The 13,224-nt window shown below is 43.9% G+C and overlaps 1 protein-coding gene across 4 annotated transcripts in view; it reads left to right on the forward strand.

The window, feature by feature from the left end:
* The window catches only part of RCOR3 (REST corepressor 3), a 46,559-nt gene that overhangs the window by 4,578 nt on the left and 28,757 nt on the right, over positions 1 to 13,224 (forward strand). For all 4 annotated transcript variants that reach the window (XM_073553404.1, XM_073553405.1, XM_073553406.1 and 1 more), the window contains exon 3: positions 10,805 to 10,882. In XM_073553404.1, coding sequence (XP_073409505.1) covers positions 10,805 to 10,882 — 78 coding nt within the window. The remainder of the gene's footprint in view (positions 1 to 10,804; positions 10,883 to 13,224) is intronic.

Here is a 13,224-nt window from a genome sequence, read left to right on the forward strand (position 1 = left end):
AGGCTTTATGCAATGAGATTAATAGGTCAAGCCAAGGTGATACTCTTCAAAGAGTTCATCATTCGTAGAAAAGGTCCCCAAATGATTCCTGTAACGTAAAATAACAGACGAGCTCGGCAGATTTGGATGGCACAAGCTGCTGGGCTCAGTGATTGGCTGCAGCAGTGATGTGAGTTGTTGAGCTAACATGACTGCTGCAGCCAAAGCAGAGTCCGGAGCACAGCGGCTGGGAGCCGCTCAGGGAAGGGTGTCAGTGCTATCTGTTATTTTACATTACAGGAATGATTTTTGGTCCAGTTTTCTAAAAGTAGAAATCTCCTTTAAGAGAAGACTAATTTTGTCTCAGTCGGCAGGATTTTCAACAATCCTAAAGCAAACCATTTTCTAGAAGTCCCGCAGAGAACAGATAATATCCTGCAGGTCGCTCTGCTCCGATAAGTCCATGCATTAGAAATTACACATTGATTTCTATTGGAACTGTGAATTACTCCTACTTTTTTGGTGCATATTTCCCGACAGATTACGGCTGATTTTTAGTGGTCTTATGAATTGAAGCTCATCATTGGTGGACTCTGGAGATTTCACACAGAAAGGGAGGGACAGTGCACTGCAGAACTCTCTTTAAAGAGGACCTTTAATCAAATTTTCCATGTTGAACTGAACACACTATGTCAGATTTTTTTATTTTTTTTTATTTCACCTCTCCTTTGCAGAGATATTAGCAGTCAAATGAGTTAATGGGTTTTTTTCAGCCTGTTTGTGTTATCAGACAGTTTTTGCTGGCGAAGTGTGCTTCTTCTCCCTGTATGATGCTGACCAATCAGAAGCAGGCAGCAACACATAAAGGAAAGAAGAACACTCCCCTTCCATAGCTTACTGCCCCGTTACATTTAGCGATGCAACAGCGAGATCCCGACAACGATATGACCCGGTCAGGATCACTGGTGCATCGCTAAATGGTCGCTAGTGAGCTGCCACACAGGCAGATCTCACTAGCAACACAGCGATGCTCGGCAGTCGATACCTGTCAGACACGGCGAGGGTGACATCTTCTGCCCGCGTACATGGCTCGGGGGGGGGGGGGGGGGCGGTCGGAGGTGAGTGTCACATGTAGCGATATCGCTACCACATCACAAAATCGGTGACGCTTTAGCGATATCACTAGCGTTCTCGCTATGTGTAACAGGCCCTTTAGAGAAGCTTTATCAGTGTGAGGTGTAATTACAGGATGCCTGGATCTCCTGCATGATTATAAAGCACCGATGACTCACACCGTTCAGTTAGGGCATGTGCCCACGATCAGGAATCTGCAGCGCTTTGAACGCAGCACATGTCCGCTGCATCCAAAGTGCTGCTGTTTTTTTAACGCAGGTAATTCCGCATGTGTTCATTCAACCGTGCAGAATCACCGTGTCCAATACCTTGTACGGGTGATATTTATCATGTCTCCGCAAGATAAATTGACATGCTGCGGTCTGGAAAGACGCGGCGTATTTCTGTCTCCGTGGGTGATCTGCAGGCGTCTCAGCACGCTTAGTGGAGATGGGATTTCTTGAAATCCATCAACTATGCTGTAACATCTGGATGCTGCGGGTTCGACGCTGCAGATGTACGCAGCGTCCAACCCTCATTGTTTACTGACCGTGCGAACATACCCTTAAGGCCTCTTTCACACTTCCGTTTTTTACAATCGGTTAAAATCCGCCAGGTTTTGAAAAAAATGGAGCCGCAATTTTTTTTTTGCAGATCCGTTTTTTTTTCCCCATTGAGTTGCATTACTGGCGGATCCTGACTGATGGTTATCTGTTGGATCCGTTTTTGTGAGGATCCGCCACATTTTTTTTCATCCGTCGGCATGCCTGGACGGACCCTGCAACGTTTTTTTTGTGGTTGGATCCGCATTTTCCAGTGCGCATGCCCAGAGAAAGGATGTCAGGGACAAAGTTAACCCTGAAATCCTTTCTGGTGGAGGAAAAAAAATCTGTCTGTCTCTCTCTCTCTCTCCCACAGCGGGTCCTTTAAATTTCCCCATTTTGCGAATCCGTCAAAAAACGGATCCTGTGCCATCCGTAAAACTTGAAAGTTTTAAAGCTTTTCAAGTTTTTAAAAACTTGAAAGTTGAAAATCCGTAAAAGTGTGAAAGAGGCCTTAGGGCCCTGTGTGGGGGAGTAGCAGCACTCCTGAGTTTAGCTGTTACATTAAATATCCTTCTATCAGCTATCCTCTTCTAACGAACTCTGCACTGCTGAACTGACCCCCCCCCAACTGCCTGTTCGGAGATGTCTGTAATAACTGTTAATTAGAGATGGGTAAACCCGAACAGTAAAGTTCGCTGCTGCAGTTCCCACCCTGTCAGATGACAGCTTGAGCCAGCAGCTGTGACTGTTGGAAAAGTTGCCGCCAGTCACAGGCGTCAGCTGATGAGGGAGTAGTACTCTCATCAGCCTATGCCTGCTTTCGCTGATAATAATGAGAGCAGGCGCCGCTGATGGTATTATTCATCAGCCTGTGCTATAAATAAATTTAAAGGGAACTTGTCAACAGGATTGTGCACAGTAACCTACACACAATATCAGGTCGGCGCCGTTACACTGATTAAAATGATACCTTGGTTGATTAAATCCATCTTATGGTTGTTCTTTAATCTTCATTTCCAGCTTTGTGTTAATGATATGCTCATGCCCTAGGACGGGCCTCGGGGGGTTGGAGTGGGGTCTGCATGTGGTGCTCTGATTAGATATTCATAATGCAGACTGCTGACAGGTCACAGATCCCTCACTTACCTACCCCCTAGTTTGAATATGCACAATCATATCATTAACTAAGAACTGAAAATAAAAATTAAAGAACAACCATAACACGGATTTCATCAACCAAGGTATCATTTTAATCAGTATGTATAACATCGCCGACCTGACACTGTCTGTAGGTTACTCTGCACAATCCCTTTAAAAAAAATTACGTGGGGCCTTTTCTATTTTTGATAACCAGCGCATGCAAACCCAACAGCTGTGGGCTGCAACCCTCAGTTGTCAACCAGGCTGCGTTTTCTATTTTAAATAATCAGTTTTAAAAAAACAAAAAAAAACGGCGTGGGGTCATCCCCTCCCCCCCCCCCCCCCCCCCCCCCTGGTTTTGACAAACAGCCAGGCTAAAGCAGGGACCCTGGGCTGGTATTCTCAGACTGGTATGGGGCCCTAGATATTGCCTCCCCCAGCCTTAAAAATAGCAGTACGCAGCTGCCCCAGAAAAGGCGCATCTATTAGGCTATGTGCACACGTTGCGGATTCTGCTGCGTTTCCGCAGCGGTTTTGGCCCTGCGGAAACGCAGCAGTTCCGCTGACATGGTACAGTACAATGAAAGCCTATGGGTTTTCGAAAACGCTGTGCTCACGCTGCGTTTTTTTCCGCGCGGTTTTGCTGCGGTTTACAAACCGCAGCATGTCAATTGTTTGGGCGGTTTCCGCAGCGGATTCACACCTTTAACATAGTAGAGGTGTGAAACCGCAGGGCAAAACTGCAGACCAAAACGCAGGAAAACCGCAGGTCACTTTACCTGCGGTTTTACCTGCGTTTCTGTGCGGGAAAAACCCGCAGCAGAATCCGCAACGTGTGCACATAGCCTTAGAGGATATCATCTGTTTTATAGCTGATGACATCAAGCCCAGAGGAGAGGCATCTATAAGTTAGATTGTAAAAAAAAAAAAAAAACACAGCCACAATAAAATGCTTTAATTGAAATAATGACAAACTCCTTTATTTTAAATAAAATTGAAAAAAGCACAGTTATACTCACCTTTAGTCTAATCCACCGATGCCTTTGTCCACTGTAAATGAAGAAAAATAATGAACAACCATATCCCTTCTATCCCTTCCCTGTCCAACGTGAATATAATCCATCTCTGTCCTACGAAGATCCGATGATTTGGATAGAGGTCACATCAGTGATGCAACCGCTATCCACGCCTGCCAACTCACATTGATACAGGAGCGTAATCACGCTCCTGCAGTGTGTAGCACTCAGCTCCCATGAGAAAGGTCTCTGGCGTTCATAGCTGATAAACCCTGGTGACCTCACTTATTGTACTGCTCACTGCGTGTTTCAACCCCACAAATATGATCCCACTTGCCACCGCACCAGGGCAAGTGGGAAGATCCGGGCAAAGCGCCAGAACTGGAGCATCTAATAGATGTGTCTTTTCTGGGGTGGTTGTGTGCTGATATTTTCAGGCTGGGGGGCCAATATCAATGGCCCCATACCAGTCTCAGAATATAAGCCCACAACTGTCTGCTTTAGCCTGGCTGGTTGGCAAAAAATGGGAGGGACCTCATTCAATTATTTTTTCTTAATTTACTTAATTTAAAAAAACTTGTAGGACCCCTCTATTCTTCATAAACCGACATGTGACAGCTGAGGGTTGCAGCCCGCAGCTGTCTATTTTGCTTGCGCTGGTTATCAAAAATAGAAGAGGCGTATCATAATTGTTTTTTCTTTAAACATTTATAGCACAGGCAACGGCTGATGAATACTCCCATTAGGGGCGCCTGCTCTTGCTGTTATCAGCGACAGCAGGCATTCGCTGATGACAATAGTACTTTCTCGTTAGCTGATGCCTGTGACCGGCGGTAACCTTTTTACCACCAGTCACAGCTGCTGGCTCGCATGGGAACTGCAACTCTCTGACCGGCAGTAATGATCAGTTACTGAGTTTGCCACACTGTCACTTAGATGACAGCAGGGCAAACAACTGATGTGCGGGCCCCCCATTCATCTGAATCGGGTTTTGTTACCGTTTAGGTACCCAAACTAAACTTTTTTTTAGATGTTCAGCTGGACTCGCATATCCATGGGGTTCGTCCATTACTTCTATTAATTGCTCTATAGTGAGAGCAGAGCAGGGTCTCATTACATCTCACACAGGAGTAGTCCAGAACAGGTAGGTTGCTCATGTGCGAGAGATAAATGACAGGCTGATCTAACTGCAGAGCGAATAAAAGTTGCTAAAGCATAATGGATAGTACTATGATTACTGACAAATTCCGTTATCAGGAGAGCTGATAATGCAATGTGACACAGCTAAACTCAGCTGCACTGCCCCTCCCCCCACATTGATTCAGGTGGTTAGATCAGAACTAGCTGTCATTATCTGTCTCACACGCTGAGAAATTTGCTCTAAGCTATGGTGGGGGCATGGTCTTATTTCCTTTTGAGTATTGCTGCCTGCTTATGATTTGTCAGCATCATACAGGGAGAAAAGTACACGCCCCCAGTGAAAACTGTCCAAAAACAACCCCTTGGGCTTAAAAAAAAGTTAACTCATTAGGTGTCAAATACTTTGATTGCTAATATCTCTGCAATGGAGAGGGAAAATTGCAAAAAATATGTTGTATTCAACCCTGTAGCCGCTATTGCATTGTGTGTCCAGTTCAACATAAAAAAAAATGTGAAAGATACTAATGAAAAAAATTACATTTGGGTAGAAATTCTTTCTTTTACGTGAACCTTTTTTTTGTGGTCAAGATAGGTCAAATTCTTTGCTGATTCATTTTGTAATATCTTTATAGGGGTCGGCCCTTTTGATTAAGACACTCAATTGAAATTCATAAGGATCACAGTGTAAGTTATATGACAAAAATGACCCTCTCAAAGCACAGACAAAAATAATTGGTCCGAGCACTTATTAAGAAACAAAATAGATAATAATAGTTTTGGTCAACGCTGTTTTTTTCATGCTGTTGGCACCCATTAATGGGTGTTAATTTTCTGACTATGTCATTAGGCTCTGTTCACATCATGTCGGAGGAATTGAGTGACTCTCCGAACTTACAGCTGTGAAGCATCTCGCTGTATATGCCTACAGGGGGGCTACGTCACACATAGGCTCTTTTTTTGTTTACTGTATTTTTGTTTTTCTGAAATTGTCTACTCTGCTTTTTCATACAGCAAAAAACAAATATGATGGCAAATACTAAGGGTAAAAAGGAAACGCTCTGAGTGAATGAAGCACTACGAATATATTTGGCACATGGACTAGGAGTTTTTCCTAGCATATATGCCAATTGTGATGTGAACAGAGCCTAATACAGTCTCTAGTAAGAGTTGTGTACAGTCATGCAGAACATATAAGACTGCTCAGCACCACCCAACATACCTTCACTGCAACACAGCACAGCATGCCTTTATTACTTAGCCAATGCCATAGTGACACAGAACTTGCCTCTACAATAGTGATAACACTAATATGCGGCACAACATATGTCCACAGGGGAGCGAAACATTAAAATGCTGCAGAGCATACCTCCACAGGGTTACTAAACATTAATATGTAGCACAGCATTCCTCCACATCAGTGCCGAACACTAATATACAGCACATCATACCTCCACAGCAGCGCTAAACACTAATATACAGCACAACATACCTTCACAGTGGCGCTAAACACTAATACGCATCACAACATACCTCTACAGCGGCGCTAAACACGAATACGCAGCACAACATACCTCCACAACAACGCTAAACACTAATACACAGCAAATCTTACCTTCACAGCGGCGCTAAACACTAATACACAGCACAACATACCTTTACAGAGGCGCCAGACACTAATACAAAGCACAACACACCTCCACAGTGGCGTAAAACACTAATATGCAGCACAACATACCTCCACAGTGGCGTAAAACACTAATATGCAGCACAACATACCTCCACAGTGGAGCTAAACACTAATACGCAGCACAACATACCTTTACAGAGGCGCCAGACACTAATACAAAGCACAACATACCTCCACAGTGGCGTAAAACAGTAATATGCAGCACAACATACCTCCACAGTGGCGCTAAACACTAATACGCAGCACAACATACCTTTACAGAGGCGCCAGACACTAATACAAAGCACAACATACCTCCACAGTGGCGTAAAACAGTAATATGCAGCACAACATACCTCCACAGTGGCGCTAAACACTAATACGCAGCACAACATACCTCCACAACAACGCTAAACACTATTACACAGCAAATCTTACCTTCACAGCGGCGCTAAACACTAATACACAGCACAACATACCTTTACAGAGGCGCCAGACACTAATACAAAGCACAACATACCTCCACAGTGGCGTAAAACAGTAATATGCAGCACAACATACCTCCACAGTGGCGCTAAACACTAATACGCAGCACAACATACCTTTACAGAGGCGCCAGACACTAATACAAAGCACAACATACCTCCACAGTGGCGTAAAACAGTAATATGCAGCACAACATACCTCCACAGTGGCGCTAAACACTAATACGCAGCACAACATACCTCCACAACAACGCTAAACACTATTACACAGCAAATCTTACCTTCACAGCGGCGCTAAACACTAATACACAGCACAACATACCTTTACAGAGGCGCCAGACACTAATACAAAGCACAACATACCTCCACAGTGGCGTAAAACAGTAATATGCAGCACAACATACCTCCACAGTGGCGCTAAACACTAATACGCAGCACAACATACCTTTACAGAAGCGCCAGACACTAATACAAAGCACAACATACCTCCACAGTGGCGTAAAACAGTAATATGCAGCACAACATACCTCCACAGTGGCGCTAAACACTAATACGCAGCACAACATACCTTCTCAGTGGCGCTAAACACTAATATGCAGCACAACATACCTCCACAGTGGCGCTAAACACTAATACGCAGCACAACATACCTCCACAGTGGCGCTAAACATTAATACGCAGCACAACATACCTTTACAGAGTCGCTAAACACTAATACAAAGCACAACCTACCTGCACAGTGGCGCTAAACATTAATACGCAGCACAACATACCTCCACAACAGTGCTAAACACAATACACAGCACATCTTACCTTTACAGAGGTGCTAAACACTAATACGCAGCACAACATACCTCCACAGTGGTGCTAAACACTAATACGCAGCACAACATACCTCCACAACAGTGCTAAACATTAATACGCAGCACAACATACCTCCACAGTGGTGCTAAACACTAATACGCAGCACAACATACCTCTACAGCGGCGCTAAACACTAATACGCAGCACAACATACCTCCACAACAACGCTAAACACTAATACACAGCAAATCTTACCTTCACAGCGGCGCTAAACACTAATACACAGCACAACATACCTTTACAGAGGCGCCAGACACTAATACGCAGCACAACATACCTCCACAACAGCGCTAAACACTAATACACAGCAAATCTTACCTTCACAGCGGCGCTAAACACTAATACACAGCACAACATACCTTTACAGAGTCGCTAAACACTAATACAAAGCACAACATACCTGCACAGTGGCGCTAAACATTAATACGCAGCACAACATACCTCCACAACAGTGCTAAACACAATACACAGCACATCTTACCTTTACAGAGGCGCTAAACACTAATACGCAGCACAACATACCTCCACAGTGGTGCTAAACACTAATACGCAGCACAACATACCTCCACAGTGGTGCTAAACATTAATACGCAGCACAACATACCTCCACAGTGGTGCTAAACACTAATACGCAGCACAACATACCTCTACAGCGGCGCTAAACACTAATACGCAGCACAACATACCTCCACAACAGCGCTAAACACTAATACGCAGCACAACATACCTCTACAGTGGCGCTAAACACTAATACACAGCACATCTTACCTTCACAGCGGCGCTAAACACTAATACACAGCACAACATACCTCCACAACAGCACTAAACACTAATAGCAGCACAACATGCCTTCACAGTGATGCTAAACACTAATACACAGCACATCATACCTTCACAGTGGCGCTAAACACTAATACGCAGCGCAACATACTTCCACAGCAGCGCTAAACACTAATACGCAGCACAACATGCCTTCACAGTGACGCTAAACACTAATACGCAGCACAGCATACCTCCACAGTGGAACTAAACACTAATACGCAGCGCAACATACCTCCACAGCAGCGCTAAACACTAATACGCAGCACAACATGTCTTCACAGTGACGCTAAACACTAATACGCAGCGCAACATACCTCCACAGTGGAACTAAACACTAATACGCAGCACAGCATACCTCCACAGTGGCGCTAAACACTAATACGCAGCACAACATACCTCCACAACAGCGCTAAACATTAATACGCAGCACACTATGTCTTCACAGTGGAACTAAACACTAATACGCAGCACAGCATACCTCCACAGTGGCGCTAAACACTAATACGCAGCACAACATGTCTTCACAGTGGAACTAAACACTAATACGCAGCACAGCATACCTCCACAGTGGAACTAAACACTAATACGCAGCACAACATGTCTTCACAGTGGAACTAAACACTAATACGCAGCGCAACATACCTCCACAGTGGAACTAAACACTAATACGCAGCACAACATGTCTTCACAGTGGAACTAAACACTAATACGCAGCACAGCATACCTCCACAGTGGAACTAAACACTAATACGCAGCACAGCATACCTCCACAGTGGCGCTAAACACTAATATGCAGCACAACATACCTCCACAGTGGAACTAAACACTAATACGCAGCACATCATACCTCCACAGCGGGGCTAAACACTAATAAACAGCACAACATGCCTTCACAGTGACGCTAAACACTTAATACGCAGCACAGCATACCTCCACAGTGGAACTAAACACTAATACGCAGCACATCATACCTCCACAGCGGCGCTAAACACTAATAAACAGCACAACATGCCTTCACAGTGACGCTAAACACTAATACGCAGCGCAACATACCTTCACAACAGCGCTAAACACTAATACGCAGCACAACATACCTCCACAACAGCGCTAAACACTAATACGCAGCACAATATACGTCTACAGCAGTGCTAAACAAATTGTAAAGTGCAGCATCAAATGTCTACCCAGAATGTACTGAAGGTCTGCAGCTGTCAGGGAATGCTGGGATTTGTAGTTTCCCTACAGAATCAGTAGAGAGCAACGGATACCTTGGGTGACAAAGTTGCAGAGCACCATTGGTGACGTGATGCTTTGGCCAGTACTATTGACTCAGGACATAGATAAGCAGAAAGTAATAGGTCACAGAAGATCCTGGTGATCTCTCCCTGCATGACAGCCCACCACACCGGCTCACCTTTCCCCAACTATAGTCACATTAACGACCCATACGCGCCCTGCAGGGAAGGGCTTTTTATCCATCTGCTCCCACAGCCAGTGCTGTCTCTCTCACTCTGTCCTCCCCAGGCTTTTTGCCCATCACTGGCACAGACTTGTGTCTTCCTGACCACAGTGCCTCTCCTCACACTTTGTGACCCTGTGCTGGATAGTGGTATACAAAGAAGTGTCGTCCTGTACCTGCTCTCCTGGCCGTTCTTGAATCTGCAGCTGAAGTTTCCCATTTGATGCCTGCTTTGTATTTTTTTTTTTTTTTTCCTTACAGGGTTCATCATACCACAAAAATGAGTTAGAACGCGTAAATAACTTCCTAAATGCCAAATTTCACACAAAACTAGTGGCCGGTCATGTAGCCACGAGTCCAGCGGTAGCGAACACCTATGACCTCTAGTTAATGCTATGGGATGGCACATTTTATGCACTGTTTATCAGATGTTACTTTAGCCCGGACCCGACTGTTTGGACGGATGACAGCTATGCTTTCTATTAATTGCTGACATTTGCATAACCAATTACTTTACTAATAATCCTCTTAGTCGAGGCCGGTGTTTGTCTCTGACTTTGCCCTTTATATTTAAGGTGCTACCAAATACACAGATAAGGATAATGGAGGAATGCTGGTGTGGTCTCCCTACCACAATATATCCGATCTGAAGTGTAAGTATCGGATCACTTAGGTTGCTGATCATGTTGGGTATATACCATGTTTACTTATTTTTTGCATCATGAGCTCCCGAGGTCACAACGTGTAAGCAAAATGGGGCAAAACTTAAGAGACGAGTGCATTTTAGGCTCTGTTTTTATAGGCAACTTTGGAGCAGAAACTGGCTATGTGCACACAGAGTGTTTTCACTGAGGTTGTTTGTTTTTTTTTAGGAGGATTTGAAAAGTTTATTTTCGGTTTGCCCAAAAAGACATCGTGTGCACATACAGCAATGGCCGAAAGTGTTGGCAACCTTGAAATTGTTCCAGAAAATGAAGTATTTCTCCCAGAAAATGATTGCAATTTCAACAAAAAAAAGAGACAAATTGGACATCATTTCACACAAAACCCCAAAAATGTGTCTGACAAAATTGTTGACACCTTTCCAAAATTGTTGATAAACAACTTTGTTTCAAGCATGTGATGCTCGTTCAAGCTCACCTGTGGCAAGTAACAGGTGTGGGAAATATGAAAATCACACTGAAACCAGATAAAAAATGGAGAAGTTGACTCGATCTTTGCATTGTGTGTCTGTGTGTGCCGAACTAAGGTTGGAGAACAGAAAGAGGAGAAGAGAACTGTCTGAGGACTTGACCACAATTGTTGAAAAATATCAACAATCACAAGGTTACAAGTCCATCCCCATAGATCTTCATGTTCCTTCATCCACGGTGCGCAACATAATCAAGAAGTTTACAACCCATGGCACTGTAGCTAATCTCACTTTAAGCAATATATTCCAAGGAAAGTATAATCCTACAGTGGACATAAATCTCCTTTTAAAACATAAATTTTAATATTGAATCCTTAAAAAACACCTAACCCAGTGTATTAAATATCGCATAAACCAATTGATACACAAACAATATTAGACCAATGAACCTGCTGCCAAGACCCTACAATAAACCTATTCTTACTCCTTCCTTGCTGTGGAGGTTGGCACCCTAAGAAACGATTGTTTGGCGCCCCCACGCAATGTGGACTGTCCCTCCCTTCCCTGATAAAGTCCTATCAATATAGGTGGGAAAACAATATAGTGAAGAGAAGAAATGAAAAGGATAGATCCTTATAAAACTAAATATAGCACAGGCCGCTCTATGGGTCTGGCAGCACAAGAGCAAAAAAATCAAAACTGTCCAAAACAGCATGCAAAAGAATAAACCACAGTCTGCCCGCGCAATGGCTATGTGGCAGATCCTCATGCAGCGGCTCTACGCAATAGCATTATAGCACAAATAGAGATCATTTCTCATGAAAAAGCAATATCGAACAGATGGTGAAAATTAGCACGAGTTGCGGATACCCCAATATGGCTCTATGGCAAATCGTCATGCAGCAGCTCAAAGCAATGACACTGAAGCACAAAATAGAAACTATTTCTCATGAGACAACATTGTCAAACAAATGGTAAAGCATCATCATGGCATCCGGCATCTATGCTATCTTGTCCTCCCGATGAAACGCGTCGGGGTGTCCTCAACTCATGCTACGTTTTTACCGTTTGTTTGACAATGTTGTCTCATGAGAAATAGTTTCTATTTTGTGCTTCAATGTCATTGCTTGAGCTGCTTCATGAGGATTTGCCATAGAGCCAAATTGGGGTATCCGCATCTCGTGCTAATTTTCATCATCTGTTCGATATTGCTTTTTCATGAGAAATGATCTCTATTTGTGCTATTGTGTAGAGCCGCTGCATGAGGATCTGCCACATAGCCGTTGTGCGGGCAGACTGTGGTTATTTATTCTTTTGCATGGTGTTTTGGACAGTTTTGATTTTTTTTTGCTCTTGTGCTGTCAGACCCATAGAGCAGCCCGTGCTATACTTAGTTTTATAAGGATCTATCCTTTTCATTTCTTCTCTTCACTCTATTGTTTTCCCACCTATATTGATAGGACTTTATCAGGGAAGGGAGGGACAGTCCACATTGCGTGGGGGCGCCAAACAATCGTTTCTTAGGGTGCCAACCTCCACAGCAAGGAAGGAGTAAGAATAGGTTTATTGTAGGGTCTTGGCAGGCAGGTTCATTGGTCTAATATTGTTTGTGTATCAATTGGTTTATATACTTTTTTACACTTGGTTAGGTGTTTTTTAAGGATTCAATATTAAAATGCATGTTGTAAAAGGAGATTTATGTCCACTGTAGCTAATCTCCCTGGATGTGGACGGCAGACAAAAACTGATGAAAGGTTGCAACACAGGATAGTCCAGATGGTGGATAAGCAGTCCCAATCAAGTTCCAAAGAATTTCAAGCTGTTCTGCAGGCTCAGGGTGCATCAGTGTCAGCGCGAACTATC

The sequence above is a fragment of the Dendrobates tinctorius genome, unplaced genomic scaffold, assembly GCF_039654945.1.
Source record: "Dendrobates tinctorius isolate UK_male_01 unplaced genomic scaffold, ASM3965494v1 ptg000201l, whole genome shotgun sequence".
Lineage (NCBI taxonomy): Eukaryota > Metazoa > Chordata > Amphibia > Anura > Dendrobatidae > Dendrobates > Dendrobates tinctorius.